The sequence below is a fragment of the Heptranchias perlo genome, chromosome 29 (genome assembly GCF_035084215.1).
Source record: "Heptranchias perlo isolate sHepPer1 chromosome 29, sHepPer1.hap1, whole genome shotgun sequence".
In the NCBI taxonomy this organism is placed as follows: domain Eukaryota; kingdom Metazoa; phylum Chordata; class Chondrichthyes; order Hexanchiformes; family Hexanchidae; genus Heptranchias; species Heptranchias perlo.
Window position 1 is genome coordinate 30,931,155 of NC_090353.1, and position 16,947 is coordinate 30,948,101.

Genomic DNA, 16,947 nt, shown 5'->3' on the forward strand with positions numbered 1-16,947 from the left:
TCCAGTTCCCTTGAGTACTCAGGTTGAACGCCATTAGTTATGCCAATCGTCAACATTTTAAACTGACAATCAGTGTTTCAACTGATATGTCAGCTTGTTAGCAATTAACAAAAAAAAATTCAACTTTTTACACTGGATTTGGGCTTGTCAGTATCAAGCAATTAGATCAGTTGAAAGATGGGACTGGAAGCTGTCAGAACCATTCAGATAGACTGGATGGCGGGACTGAAGCCTGTCAGAACCAGATTCATCGGAGGACGGGATTGGAGCCTTGTCAGAATCAATTTATCAGACATTACTTTTCTCCCCTGTTGGTTGCACATAAACCTAAGGCAGAAAAGTTTTAAGATGAGTTAATGGTTTCTGAGGATCACAGTTACAGGTGTAATTTAGTGATTTTCCCCCAAGAAATTATATATAACAAATTCGCTTCTAAAATGCGGCTATGAACATTTTTTCGTTTTCCTGAACGAAACCTTCTGGAGGATTACATAGAAATTACAACATGGAAACAGGCCATTTGGCCCAACCAGTCCGTGTTGGTGTTTATCCTTCACATGAGCTGTAGTCCTACCAATGTGTCCGCCCTGTTCCCATAGCTCTTTATTCCCGTTTCCTTCAACCGCCTATCTAACCTATTCTTAAATATTGACATGGTCTCTGCTTTAATCACTGACTCTGGCAGTGCATTCCACAGCCTTATAATCCTCTGTGTTAAAAAATGTTTCCCCAGCTCTCTCCTAAATCTCTCACATTTAATCTTATATCTATGTCCCCTCATTCTGGACTGCTCAATCACTGGAAACAGTCTGTTTCTATCTACACTGTTTCATTCCTTCATAATTTTAAAGCCCTCTATAAAATCACACCTTAATCTCATCTGTTCTAATGAAAACAGCCCCAGGGAGGTCGGCTATTGCCTTCCTTCCCTACGTGAAGATTTATTTTCTGTAAGACCAGTTGGAGCTGCTTTTCTGCGATAAAAATGATGTTCCCTGCATTAACTGGCCTTATATGAGCATTTCCACCACTGCACTTATGGCATTACCATGATTTTGAAATAAAATGGGAAGTGCATTTGGGTTGATGATGAGTATTAATTAATTTAAATAATTAACTGAGATTCTCATACGTACGATTTTATCAGAGCATACTACTGTGATGTATGATGCAAACTGTCGGCCTATTTGTGGGTGAGTTATATTGCCTGCGTACGTTTTTTAATTTTAAAAGTAGTTTTCAGTTTCTTTACACGTTTCTGATGGAGGTCTCTTTGGTACTGGGGATACATCTACATTGGAGCAGTTAACACCCACGGGGAAATGTGAGAAGTGAAATTAATAATAAATAGTATCATAAATTTTAAATCCCAGACTGCTGGCAGTCGGTCAGGTCTACCTGAGAGCACAAAATTCAGTTCACATGCCAATTCCTGCAACCATTTTTCATGAGCTGTAGTTTTTAAAACATTGGTTACTGTGTGTGATCTTTATTTCCAGTACAAGAAAATGAACGTTAAGAGCAATATCGACTAGAAATTGTTGTTGAGAACAATAGCAGCTGAATGGATAAGGCAATCATGTGACATTCCTCTGTTGGCTATATTAATGCCACAAATTTAAAATTCTCATCCTCATGTTTATATCCCTTCATGACCTCAGTCCTCCTATCTCTGTAACCTCCTCCAGCCCTACAACCCTTCAACAACTGTGTGTTCCTTCAACTCTAATCTCTTGTGCATCCACACTCCCCTCGCCCCACCATTGGCGGCCGTGCCCTCATCCGTTTAGGCCCTACGTTCTGGAATTCTATTCCTAAATCTCTCCCGCTCCCTCCCCTCCTTTAAGACCCTCCTTAAAACCTATCTCTTTGACAAAGCTCTTGGTCACCCTTCCTAATATCGCCTTTCTTAGTTTGGTGTCAATTTTTCAAATCTGATTTTACTTCTATGAAGCACCTTGGGACTTTTTCTATGTTAAAGACGCTGCATAAATACATGTTGTTGTTTAATGGAGGCACTAAACTATTTGTCGTAAATGGGTTAACACCTCTGTTAAAATAGGGATCAGAGGAATGTCATATGATTGCCAACTGTAATTTCCACTTTTGTTTGAAATGCAGAGCGGATTGACAAGCATCTAAAAGCGGGAAAAATAGGTTAACATTTGGGTGCGAGTCGTCATGAGAACCTAGCTCTAAGGTTTTGTTTCAATGGTACAGGATTGATTTATCCTATCCCTCCTGAAACTACTTAAAAATAAAAATTGGTTACATAAAATAGTATCATCATAGCCTTAAATAGTATCATCATTGCCTTAATCCAGGTAATCTGCCACTTTCCTTTGGGGTCTCCAAGGCCCTCAATGGGACTTGGCTAGCATGAGATTCACTGAGGCCCATGGAGGGCGTAAAGGGCAGAATTCCTGGGTTAGCTTGGAAACTCTGTGAGACATGGCCCCCGATGTAGGAGGATGGGTGGAATACCTGCCCACGGCCCCCTTACCGAGTCTTGGAGTCTGGGATGGGACAGATGTGATAGTGAACCAGTTTGGTCTTGTGAATGTAAAATGGATTATTATAAGTGTGTGTTGTAAAAAAAAATTTTGGTTGAATAATTAATACAATGGACAGAACTTTCAACGTCAGCGTGGGGCGTAAAACAGGCGATAGTGGATTGCGATTGCCACCCATTATACACCCTGTCTGATTTTCCTTTCCAATGAAGTCAAATCCAGTCAAAATCAAAGTTGGGGTATATAACGGGCAACTGTTCCGCTACCACCCGTTTACACCCCTGCTGAAGTCAAAAGTTCCACCCAATGTATTTGGAGTTAGATTCCTAATGAAAGGAACTGGACACTGTAAAGTTGTAGTGAAATCCCTACAACTTCTATTATTTTCAATTTTAAAATAACTATAACCCCTCCAGAGAAATTATTTCTGGCTTGAAAGGCCAAATTACAGTAGCTCCAAAAAGCCAGAAAATGCACCAAATAAAATGTAAAAAAATTATGGTCTCAAAATTCCAAAAGGTCAGAGCGTGGAAACCTGATTTCTGCCCGTAGGGCTGGCTACACCGGGATTCCATACAGTTTGCTCAAGCTCTCGGTAAGGGGGCCGTGGGCAGGTATTCCACCCATCCTCCTACATCGGGGCCATGTCTCACAGAGTTTCCAAGCTAACCCAGGAATTCTGCCCTTTACGCCCTCCATGGGCCTCAGTGAATCTCTTGCCAGCCAAGTCCCATTGAGGGCCTTGGAGACCCCAAACCCTGACGGGATTGATTACCTTCCCCAATTGGCCTGTTTCGTCCACTGGGAACAGAAGATGTGAAGAGGAGGATTTTGTTTGGGCTCTTGCCTGCCCTTTTCCCTGTCACTGGAGTGGCATGGTGCCACTCTAACATTCTGGCCAGCCATTCAGGGTGGCCGCTGCTGGTGAGCAGTTCCCAGCTTGGTCTCCTTTCTGCCAAGTCTCGAGGTTGGCATCCCCCCTGCCCCCCAACCCACAATGTCAGCCAAACCTAGCTCTGCCACTGTCCCCACCCCACTACTGACCATCAGAGAACTCTGTGAGCGGGGTGGGGGGGGACAATTTGAAAAAACAGAAATCAAACCATCCATTGGTCTGAATCTAGTCTTTTCTAATCACTGTGTGCCAGCACCAGTCCAGCGTGCTTTTGAAGTGACTTATGGTGTATCTACAACTTTAACATCAGAGCAAACTGGTATTAAAGTTGTAATGTAAATCAGGAATCAGGGCACAATCGGACTCTGAAATGAAGCCCAGTGAGATTCTTTGAGGAGTTAGGGTGGGCTCAGATCCTGGATTTACATTACAATTTCTTAACCTCACTGTTAAGCAAAGCAGCTTTGTGCTGACACTGAGATTGTAGTGTGAGTGCAGTCTTAGCCAGCAATCTGTCACAGCATATGTTTAGATGCCTTTAAAAAAAGACATAGACATGTCACTCTGAAACTAAAGTGGGCAGCAAATAGTAGTGGCCTGACATGCACCTTAACCCCAATCCCAGAAAAACATTAACCTGCTATACCAGTGAATCATTTTCATTTCCCACAAGCTTGTACTTTGTGCCCTCTGGTTAACTTTATCAAATTACACTACAATCCATTTATATGGCAGACAGATGCTACCTATTTTGTTTAAACCAAGTGCCAACTGGGGGTTTCATTCTCCATGTGATTTTTTTTAACCATATCGGCGAAAATATTCACATTAAATTCCTGTCTCTGCTGCTTTAACGCAATCAAATAGTTAATGACTGCATTAAAATAGTGCAGTCAAGAAATTAACTCAAACTTGTTAACCAGTGCACAATGCACAGAAGAAATTAAACCCTTAGAAAGTGCAGCAATAGCCGTTAGTGTTCAACCCCAACCTGGTTAGGTTTGTCCTATACTATTGCACGCATTAGGTTAATTTCCAAATCTGCAAACAATTTTGACCTATAGATTGTTATCTCTTATCAAAGAGACCGAGGAATCCTAAAAACTGTTAGACTCAGAACCTGCAAATACCATTACAGAATGGGACATCACCCATAATGCAGAAGCACATGGACATTTGCCATTTGTGTCCTATAAATTTAGACTGAAACTGTCAAATAAAAGCCAAGTTGGAATACATTCAGAGCAGTTTTAATGTAACTTGCGTTCATAGGATTGAAGATGACCTAAATGCGATATCTCACCATCATCTTCTAAAGGCATTTTTAGGTAGATGCTGGACCATGGGAACCGCTCAAGCAGACACCCGTGCCTCCTTTCTACTTTATCAATGGGCTGCTGGTCCCTATTGGGCATGTTGAACGACTAATAAGGAGATGGCATGCGTTTTTGTACTGACTCTAATGGCTTCTCTTTAGACTCAGGAGCAGGTGGTTCAGATACACCTCAGAGGTGCAGAGATCACTCCTTTATATTTTAGTAGTGGTACTTTCCATGTCAAATAAAAAACTCACCAGCTAAAAAGATGACGTTGAACATATCTGTTCAAAGTGCTGTTCAGAACGGGGGAAAACTACCAATAGGAGCCACTGAGTCCAGCAGCACACAAGAAATAAAGTCTAACCAAGTGTGTTTCACCAAACTTGTCATTTCAAGCATATACATTAATTTGCTTCCTCCACACTAAATATGGATATTATAATTATTTGAATATCTTTACTGGAGCATCATAGAAGAGGTAATATTATAAATTGAGAGCCTCATAATTGCACTTGGGTAAAATTATAGGTTTTTTCTTTTAATATATATTTCCACACTTATATTGGTGAATCATTTAATATTTTTCTCATACCTATTCACAAATAAGGGCATATCATTCACGGCATAATTTGCTAAAGGTCAGAAAGCATATTTAGCAACGTTACAGCCTCCAGGTCAGAATCAAGAAAGTACATGGAGCAAAATTATTTCTGTGGAGGCAGTATCATAATATCATCCTAGAGGCCAGAACTACAGCAGGATACACTACTCTACACTATTAATTTCCCATCAGAAACAATCATTTCTCTTGGCAAGAATCTTGCATTTTATTAAATACCTTTAAAAATGCCAAAAAATGCAGTTATTGCAAAAGGCTGACATTTAATTAAGTTCACTGTCATTGAATTCTCTCGGAATAACTTTATAAATCTATATAACCATATAAATCTATTTCCAAATTTTCAGATTTGAAAGTCGTGACAAATTCTTCCTATATTACTTTCCCCCATTAAAAAATTAATCCTTCTGTGAAAAATTAATCTAGGCTGACAGTCCAGTCATTACTGAGGGAGTGCTGCACTGTTAGGGTATCATCCTACAGATAAGATACCACACTTTGGTGGACATTATAGATTCTGTGGCACTATTCGAAGAAGAGTAGAGAGATCTCTTGGTGTTTTTTCCAACATTCCTCTCTCAACCAATTAAAAAAGAAATAGATTACCTCGTCATTCATCTCATTGTTGTTTGGGAGACATAGCTGGTGCATTGTCTCAAGTTGGCTGCCATGTTTGCCCACATAATAATAATTACTGCACTTCAAAAAATATTGTGTGAAGCACTTTGAAACATAACGAGATGTAGAAATGCAAGTATCAGGTACTGTTTTCTTCCCCCCCCCCTTCGATTTTCTCCTCTTACCCCTCACTTGAATGCCATGCCGGTATATGATTCTGTGGTAATAGCACTCTTGTACCTCATCTAAGTAGTCATTCTTGCTGTGTAATCCTGAACAGTGACAGGTTATTTATCCATACGGAGCCTGGGGAGACCATCAGGATCATTGTGCTTATTCAACATCCACACGTACACTTCCAGCAAGGGCTGCTTCATATCAACTAGCAGCAGAAATCCTGGCAAATATTTTACCCTCCCCAGCCCAGGTATATTGAGGCCAATTGTAGAAGCTCTACCTGATCAACACATTGACTAAAATTGACTAACTGTTTCACATAGATAGATAAATTATGAAAAGGGTTAGTCACGGGCTGAAGTCTTTTTCAAACCAGTAACACGCCTGGGGTTCAGACGGGATCATAAGCCACAAGGGTGAAATCTGAGTTATTCAATAATATCATTCACATAGAATTATATAGAATCTACAGCACAAAAACAGGCCATTCGGCCCAACTGGTCTATGACAGTATTTATACTCCATATGAGCATCCTCCCACTCAAATTACCAAATGCAGAAGCTTTAATAGGTCAAAAACCACTCTTGAAGTTGGTATAAAATCTGTCTTACCATCAGAGACCAAGTTGAAATACTTGGTATTCCATTAGAGGAACTACAGAAAATACACATTTGTATTGTATGTTAAACAAGTGATCCACTTACAATATTTGGATGAGAAAGTCGTAACAAAACTCCAATTTCAGTCCTTGCAATCTTCTTATCGATCTGAAAAAATTAAAAAGAGGATTTTAAATTACATTAAAAAAAAGGTTCTAAGGCCCTGATAAAAAAACTCATGCAAGAAGAAACAGGCTCCCATATCGGCTCAGCGAATTTATCAATTGAGTAGATGAGCCACACAGACTAGGAAAGTCCCAGGTTCAATACCTGTTCTATGCTGAGATAGTTGGTCACAACTGGTATTGGTCTCAGTATCCATTGATTAGAAACGGAAAAATTGATTAAGGTCGTCGCTCCTGATTGCTAGCCAGTAACACCTACTGTAAATGCATGTGTTTGGTTGTCAAATTAAGTGCTTCTCCATGGAGGTGGCCTGCAAGCAATCAATGTGTGTGCTCATGAATGCTGCTTGGATGAGGTAGTTGAGGGTGCCTGTCTCCCATAGACCCATACCCCAGCTAGGGGGAGGGGGAGGGGTGAAAATTGGCAGAAAAAGGAGGAAGGAAACAATATATTAACCCCTAATATGGGAATCTTCATATAACATTTTCTGTTTTACTTTATTTATGACTGGTACCTTCATTCACTGGACTTCTCTCTTCACTGCCATATACATTGTGTATGTGGCTTTGGTCAAGATGCCATTAATGTTAATCAGTTAAATTTCACAATATTGGAAGAATTGCTCTAGTCGCTTTGTGCAGCAACATCTTAATTGCATCAATTAAGTTTCTCTAGAAATACTGACCAGAGAAAACCTTCCTGAAGACAAACCGACCAGATCAGTTCTCCCCCCAAGCGTGCCACTCTGTGTATAAAGTACACATGGGAAAGATGTAGTTTAGGAACCAAACTAAATGACCATCAGAATTGTGTAATAGCGAACCTGGTACAGATCACTCACTAGGAGTGATCAACGTGCGTTTTTGGTTTAAAAAATTAGCGTAATTTTTTGTACATCACCTTTAAAAACAAACACCACATATGTATTACCTTTTCAATCAATTTTACTCTTGATAAATGTCACACTCAGAATTTTGTCAATGCTGACAGATCTGATAATAGCTTGTCAATAAATGAAATGGTGCCATGAAGCCTCTCTTGTGGGGGCAGAGGAGGAGGAGGAGCAGCAAGCGCTGGATCAAACAGGTTTGTTTGACATAACCTACTTTAAAATATTTTAGTCTTCCAAGTACATCTAAATTTGGCATGGATTCCACTCCAAACTGAATCTGCCAGTGCTAATTCTCACCTACTTATACGGTACGAAAACTCAGGCCAGTAAGTAGGACATTGGTATCAGCACAAAGCCAATAGGATTCTTATAGAAAATTTTTCATCTCATTCTTCCAGTTGTTTAGTCCTGGACATGGCTTATTTTCACATTTAATATCGTAGAAACATGAAGACCGTAAAATGTTGAAACCTGTAGTAACAAGTACATTTGATGAGGAATATGTGTCGTAACAATTGTGAAACCAACAGAAAGGAATTACTCCAGTTGAGTCTGTTGCCATCCATGCAAATCTAGAGCACGAATAAGATTTTTTTTCAGCCTTTGGTAATATCCCACGGAAAACAAATCTTGGCCTTCAAAAATCAGTTTGGCTCAGTTGGTAGCTCTCTTGCCTCCTAGTCAGAAGGTTGACAGATTCAAGTCCCACTCCAGGACTTCAGCTCATAATCCTGATTAACATGTTCAATACCATACTGAGGGCGTGCTACATTGTTAGGGGTTTAATGGAGTGCAGGTCCAAAACGAAAGGTTGGATAAGATATTAAATCGATGTCGTGTCTACCAGATCCAGTGGATGTTAAAGATCCTATGATGCTATTCAAAGAGCAGAGAGTTCCCTCAATGTTCAGACATTTGTTCCTAAACTGACACTAGCAAAAAAAATGCTCTTTCATCTCATTGCTGTTTGTGGTATCTAGATGTATGCAAATGGTTACTGTGTTTGCCTATATAATAAGTCACTGCACTTTAAAGCTATATATGTTAAGTGAAAGCCAAGTGAAATGTTACAATACCTCCTTCCCATGCCCATTCTCTCTTGCTATTTACTTTTCTAAGTCTTCCATGGGTTGAGATCAGTTACTTATCCCTTTCTTCTGGCCTGACTCAGCTCAGCTCTCTTCTGTTTTGTAGTAGCAGTGTGCAGTACTAAAATAGCGTATTGAAGCCTTTGGTTTTGGGCCTCACCTGGGCATGGGTATTTAATATTCCATAAGACTATTTAATATTCCATAAGACCTAGAAAAGGCATTATACTGGATGTAAAAGACTGCCGAAGTAAGCTGCCCCCTCAGAACACAGGCAGTAAAGAGACGGTTGACGTGGCCACAACACTGACGTTCACTCTCCCTCTGTGCAAAATGAGAATTATAATAATGCCAAGTCTACAACATAAAGGCTTCAGATTTAATAAATCTACTAAATTTACTCTGGGTATCAATAAAAATGACAAGCGATGGGTGTTAAAATGTTTGAGAAAAGGCTGTGGATATCATAATACAGTCCTAAAGTTATTGTCAAAATAACTGTTTGTAATCCTATTATAAGAAGCATCATTTGGGTGCAAATTAGAAATAACAAGGGGCAGAAAACACTGGAGTAGTTTATAAGCTCCCTAAATGTAGCAATACCGTTGTACAGAGTATTAATCATAAAATAATGGGAGCTTGTAACAAAGGAAATGCAGTCATCATGGGGGACTTTAATCTGCATATAGACTGGGCAAATCAAATTGGCAAAGGTAGTTTGGAAGATGAGTTCATGGAATGTATTCAAGATGGTTTCTTAGAGCAATACATCATGGAACCAACCAGGGAACAAGCTATTTTAGATCTTGTATTATGTAATGAGATAGGGTTAATTAGTAACCTCACAGTAATAAAATGTCTGGGGAAGAGTGATCATAATATGATAGAATTTCACATTAAGTTTGAAAGTAACGTACTTAAGTCAGAAACTAGTCTTAAACTTAAATAAAGCCAATTACATCGGTATGAGGGGCGAGTTGTCAAAGGTAGATTGGGAAATTAAATTAAAGGGTTTGACAGGTGAAAAGCAATGGCAAACATTTAAAGAAATATTTAAATATTCTCAACAAGTACACATTCCAATGAGAAATAAAAACTCCACGGGAAAAGTGATCCACCCGTGGCTAACTAAAAAAGTTAAGGAGAGTATTAGGTTGAAAAAAGAGGCCTATAATGTTACTTAGAAGAGTGATAAGCCTGGGGATTGGGAGAGTTTTAGAAACCAACAAAGGACGACCAAAAAATTGATACAAAGGGAGAAAATAGAATATGAAAGTAAACTAGCACAAAATATAAAAACGGATTGTAAGAGCTTCTTCAAGTATGTAAAAAGGAAGAGAGTAGCAAAAGTAAACTTTGGTCCCTTAGATGCTGAGACAAGAGAAATTATAATGGGGAATCAGGAAATGGCAGATGGGTTAAACAGATATTTTGTATCTGTCTTCACAGTAGAAAAACACAAAAAGCATACCAAAAATAATGAGGAACCAAGGGCTAAATGAGAGTGAGGATCTTAAAACAATTAATATCACTAGAGAAAAAGTTCTGGACAAACTAATGGGACTGAAAGCCGCCAAATCCCCTGGACCTGATGGCCTACATCCTAGGGTTCTAAAAGAGGTGGCTCCAGAGATAGTGGATGCATTGGTTATGATCTTCCAAAATTCTCTAGATTCTGGAATGGTCCCAGTGGACTGGAAGGTAGCCAATGTTACCCCACTATTCAAGAAAGGAGGGAGAGAGAAAACAGGGAACTACAGGCCAGTTAGCCTGACATCGGTTGTCGGGAAAATGCTGGAATCCATTATTAAGGAAGTGGTAACAGGGCACTTAGAAAATCATAACATGATTAGGCAGAATCAACATGGTTTTATGAACGGGAAATCGTGTTTGACAAATTTATTGCTTTTTGAGGATGTAACTAGCAGGGTAGATAAAGGGGAACCAGTGGATGTAGTATATTTGGATTTTCGAAAGGCATTCGATAAGGTGCTACATAAAAGATTGTTACACAAAGTAAGGGCTCATGGTGTTGGGGGTAATATATTAGCATGGATAAAGGATTGGTTAAAGAACAGAGAACAGAGAGTAGGGATAAACGCGTCATTTTCAGGTTGGCAGGCTGTAACTAGTGGGACGCTGCAAGGATTGGTGCTTGGGCCTCAGCTATTTACAATCTATATTAATGACTTAGATGAAGGGACCGTGTGTAATATATCCAAGTTTGCTGACGATACAAAGCTAGGTGGGAAAGTAAGCTGTGAGGAGGACATAAAGAGTCTGCAAAGGGATATAGACAGATTAAGTGAGCGGGCAAGAAGATGGCAGATGGAATATAATGTGGGGAAATGTGAGGTTATTCACTTTGGTATGAAGAATAGAAAAACAGAATATTTTTTAAATGGTGAGAAACTATTAAATGTTGGTGTTCAGAGAGACTTGGGTGTCGTCATACAAGAAACACAACAAGTTAGTGTGCAGGTACAGCAGGCAATTAGGAAAGCAAATGGCATGTTGGCCTTTATTGCAAGAGAGTTGGAGTACAACAGTAAGGAAGTCTTACTACAGTTGTACAGTTGTGAGACCTCACCTGGAGTACTGCGTACAGTTTTGATCTCCTTATCTAAGGAAGGATATACTTGCCTTAGAGGCGGTGCAACGAAGGTTCACTAGATTAATTCCTGGGATGAGAGGGTTGTCCTATGAAGAGAGGTTGAGTAGAATAGGCCTATACTCTCTGGAGTTTAGAAGAATGAAAGGTGATCTCATTAAAACATATAAGATTATGAGGGGGCTTGACAGGATAGATGCTGAGAGATTGTTTCCCCTGGCTAGAGAGTCTAGAACTAGGGGGCATAATCGCAGGATAAGGGGTCGGCCATTTGATACTGAGATGAAGAGGAATTTCTTCACGCAGAGGGTTGTGAATCTTTGGAATTCTCTACCCCAGAGGGCTGTGGATGCTGAATAATTGAATATAGTCAAGGCTGAGATGGATAGATTTTTGGACTCTAGGGGAATCAAGGGATATGGGGATCAGGCGGGAAAGTGGAGTTGAGGTCGAAGATCAGCCATGATCTGAATGAATGGCGGAGCAGGCTTGAGGGGCCGCATGGCCTACTCCTGCTCCTATTTTGTATTTGTCAGTATAATGAGTTTTAACAATACAATTAAAATGAGGTCAACATGCTAATTAAAGTCTACCTGCCCAGCAACTATTTTTACTGCTTCAGTCTTATTGCGCTGGTTCCATTAAAAATGTTTCAAAACTGCTGTCATTATTCCCTCTTCAAAAAGCCCACTCTTAACCCCTGTGTTTTCTCCAATTACACTATATTGACAATTTCTCCAAGGTACTTCAATGCATTATTGCCATGAAAACAAGGTACTCACATCTCCCAGAAGTTTTGATTGAGTCCATCCATTCTGGTTTCCAACCACCCATAACACCAAGACTACCCTGGTCAGACTCACAAATAATATTCTGTATGACTGCGTCAGTAGCTCATTTTCCCCACTCAACTTCTAGACCTCCTTCAACATTGGTGACCACTCCGTTCTCCTCCACTGCCTCTCCACAGTACACCTTCATGGCAATTTTCCGAGTGTGACTACACTCCTATCTGTCCAGACAAACTTACTACACCTCTTTAAGCAGTTTCTGCTTTCCTGCTTACATGGTCACCTCTGATCTTCCCCAAAGCTTCACCCTTCTCCCCATATATTCATTATTTGCAGACCACCATGCAGACATCATCCTTAAACATGAGATCAGCTGCACATGTACATCAAAGACACCCATTTATACTTCTACCATCAGCATCAGCTCCAAGGCTGTTGCTATATTTTCAGGCTGTCTGTCCAACATCAAGGTCCTGATGAGTTGTAATTTTCTTCAGCTCAACACTGGCAAAACCAAATCCATTCTTTTTGGTTCTCATTACCACCTACATGCTTTTATATATATAATGATCAGGACTTATGTACGTTGACATATTATCAACACTTACAGACAACACAAAAATAGGGAACATAGTTAACTGTGATGTGAAATATCAGCGGCTTCAGAAGGACATTGACAAGTTAGTATATTGGGCAGATACACCAGGTGAAATTTAACATCAAGAAATGATACAATTCGTGGGGAAGAAAGAGAGGAAACAACAACAAAACAACAACAGCTTGTGTTTATGAAGTGCCTTTAACAATAGAAAGGTGTCCCAAGGCGCTCCAGAGGCGTAAGGAAAAAAATAATGACACTAAGCTAAGCCAAAGAAGGATGTATTAACAGGGGTGACGAAAAACTTGGTCAAAGATATGGGTTTTAAAGAGGTTCTTAAAGAAGGAGAGGGAGGTGGCGAGATGGTTTAGGGGCAAAATTCCACAGCGTGGGACTTGGACAGCTGAATGTGTGGCTGCCAATGGAGGAATGAAGGGAGGGCTGTGCTTAAGAGGCCAGACAGAGGAATGGAGATTTTGGGGCGGGGGTTATAGCACTGTAGGAGGTTATGGAGATAGGGAGGGATTAAGCCATGTATGGATTTAAACACAAGTATGAGAATTTTAAAAATTGAGGTAACCACAAGGCAATGTAGGTCAATGGGACTTGGTGTGGGATAGGACACGGGAAGCAGAGTTTTGGACAAGTTGAAGTTTGCGGAGAGTGTAGAATGGGAGGCTGGTCAGGAGAGCATGGGAATAATTGAGTTTGGACAAAGGCAAGGATGAGGGTTTCAGCGGCAGATGGGTTAAGGTAGGGGTGGAAGAGGGCAATGTTATGAAGATCGAGAGGATCTGGGACCAGAAGCTCTGCTCGAGATTGAATAGGTTGCCGAGGTTGCTAACAATTTAGTTCAGCCTGTGACAGTGGCCAAAAAGTGGATGGAGTTCCTAGCGAGGGCACAGAGTTTTGGTGGTGGCCGAAGACAATGGCTTCGATTTTCCCAATATTTAGGAGGAGGAATCTGCATGTCTCTAACACACACCCCGCCAAAATGTCTGAGATTGGTTAAAATCTCTGGGAAAGATGGGAATACCATCTCTGAGGGTTTTTCTGGTACACTAATTCCTTAGGATGAACCAATTTCAGTGACAGCGGGGACTGTACATACAAAGTAATTCACAGGGATAATATATAGCCCCAAACAACAATCGTGTTAATTGAAAAGAATTTTATTATACTAGTAAATTGCCTGTGGCATTGCCCATCTTCAGTTGATCAATATTGGATTTTAAAAAATATATATTATGACAACAGAGTTGAGAAAGAGACTTCAGAAACCCCCTCCAGAGTCACTTAGTGGCCAAAGCCTGCAACTACATTGTGACAGCTAACATTGCAAAATTGAATGGGAAATGTCGACACAATTTACAATGGTAAATATTGAAAAAGAAGTGTGACCAAAAATCATGAAAACACGAAGTAAAGTTTGTGGAAAGGAAGTGAGTGTCCTACACAAGATTTTTTAAATAATATATAGGTTGCATAAATTAGGACTGTGGACAGGCAAAGTAGGTCACTGCCCAAAGGGAACATAGTCAATTAACTCTTTGAGAGCTTTGTTTACTTGCCAAAACGCTAGAGGGCTGTCGTGAACATTTTTTAACCGAACGAGAAAAGCTATAAATAAATATACAAATTTATAAAATAGCAGATACAGTGGAGGAAGTTATTAACTAATTCGGTTTTGTGGCCACATTGATGATCTTGTGGGCGTAAGAAATTATCAGAGTTTTCTCCCATCAATGTAACTGTTTCTGGATATCCGTAATTCTGTAAATAATTAGATTTACCCTGGTTCCTCTCCCACCCCCCACTCCCCCCGCCAACAGCTCTTTGGCCCATGAGCGAAATGTTATTTGGACACAGCTGACTTGCAGCTGTTACAAGCTCTACTAAAGCAGGGCACACCCATTTTTCAGCTCCCTAATAATCTGCTCATTATGAAAATGGGAAGAGGGCTGGTCGAGCAAGATCGGGGGAAGGAAAAAACAGTACATATTCAATTGTGTAGCCTTATACCGACTTTGGTGCCAGTGGAGGCAGCGGGAGGGGAAGACAAAAAGGAAGAACAAGAATAAAAAAAGCTACAAGACCAGGGTATCCTAGTCTAATAAGCCAACTAAACTCACTCCGTGTGACTAAATAAGTAGAGCGCCAACTACTGCTAAAAGTTAATGAATATCTGAAGCAGTGTAAAGCCAGGTATCGCTCTTATCTTTAGTCCCTGCCTCAGGAGAAACATGTGTTGCTCTCTCACTTTCATACTGCCAGCTGGTTCCAGTCTCACACAGGCCGTCTCCAAAATTGAAGAACCCTTATTTTGCACATGGGTAGTTCTGGGAATCTGACGCTGAGATAGCTTATGCTTCAGCGAGCTCACATCATGACGCTTTGCGATACGAGCAGAAATAAGAGCACACTTATGTACTGAAGCAGCTCAGTGTTTTTAGCAGGCTACAGGAGGAAGTTACTGTCCTGTCAGCAGATCGTGAGACCTTGCTGCATTGGCTGTCCAAACGTTGGGTCATTTATGATTGTGAATGCCATTGATGGCACAATGCCCGCAAGTCTGCAGTCGCTGGCACTCCAGTACAGTAAAACTACTATAGTATAAGTTTAAATCTACTCAAAACTTAACAACTTGCACTTACAGTTTTCTGCAGGACTTTTGCAGCATATGGTTTCTGGGTTCGCTTTTCTTGACACCTGTACACAACAGATGTGGCACCCCTATGAGAGAGAGAAAAGCCAGAAGAAAATAATCCCAAACCACTAAGCATCATTCTGCAGCCTCATTACCATACAATATTATTTTCTTTGTTCAATCAAAGTTTACTTTAGGTGTTAATTAACAATCCTGGAGGATGAAATACATATCCACTTATTATCTGACAAGACAGCGATCAAAATTCTTCACTTGGGCGCCACAGACAAAAATAAAATAAAGCCAATATTTTCATCCAATTCACTTAAGCTGCAATCCATTCTGTCATTTACTACAGGGTTACACTCCATATTCTTATCATTCTCCGCACTGGAATTATGAATTTTTTAACTATTCATCAACTAAACTCTAATGAAGAGTCTTTGAACTGTTCTTGAACAAAAAAAGTTTGAAAAGCACAATTTTCCAATGTTGCTGCCACAGTATACCTTATATGGAATCCTTCCACTGGATAGAAATTGCATTATGTGATATTCAGTAAATAACCAATAATGTATTTGTACGAAATTCATTTGTCTACTATTTTAATGAAGGTCGTAACTCTTTTAAAAAGAATGTCATACAAATGAGCTAACAGGTTCATTACTAATATCGCACAGTGCCAATTCAACCCATAAGTCTATACCTCTAATGAGTGTAAGAAAATTCTGGAAAATCAAAATATACACTTAACAATAGTAAACTAAGTTCAAATCAGGTTAAGCACAAAATTCAAGAAGAAGGGGCTAACATAACATTACCCACTTTACATTATTTTCAATTGGAAAACCCAACACCAGGGATGTTTTGTGACTATTTATGTACATACAGTATGTATGTATTTGTTTATTTACTTACTTCTCCTTCTGAAAATGGTTCACTATTGTGATGCAGCACAAAGTGCCATGCCATCCACTCCATGTGAATGTGAGGAAGATGAAAGTTTAGACAAGAAAGTGACATTTCCATCGGCCATTTTCAAGTTTAAGATATTTGGCTCTGGATATGGAACTGTTCACATGTTACAGAAACTGGGTATGTAAAAGCACTGTCTAAAGCAATACTGAGGATACACAGACCAGAAGGTCCCCAGTTCAATTCCTGGTCTGTGCTTACTTAGCAGATTTCAACCATGGAAGCAGTTGGCACACAAAAATTGGCGTCAGAGCTTTGGGCAATGGAGGGGGGAAATCAGCCAGGTTTCCCAGTCCTGATTGCTTTTAAGTGACTCCTGCTGCCAAGTACGTGTGTGGACATAGGGTGAGAACAGAAACAGGCTTGGCTGTCATGCCCTCCATAGCCTGCTGACACTCACTGTCTAGACTTGTCTTGG

At 40.1% G+C, this 16,947-nt stretch overlaps 1 protein-coding gene across 1 annotated transcript in view; it reads right to left on the bottom strand.

Annotated features, from left to right (window-relative positions):
• LOC137299571 (calcium/calmodulin-dependent protein kinase type IV-like) overlaps window positions 1-16,947 on the bottom strand; it is a 92,504-nt gene that overhangs the window by 42,438 nt on the left and 33,119 nt on the right. The window contains exons 2-3 of the mRNA XM_067968415.1: window positions 15,562-15,640; window positions 6,847-6,909 (exon numbers count right to left, since the gene is read on the bottom strand). Of these exons, the coding sequence (XP_067824516.1) occupies window positions 6,847-6,909; window positions 15,562-15,640 (142 nt within the window). The remainder of the gene's footprint in view (window positions 1-6,846; window positions 6,910-15,561; window positions 15,641-16,947) is intronic.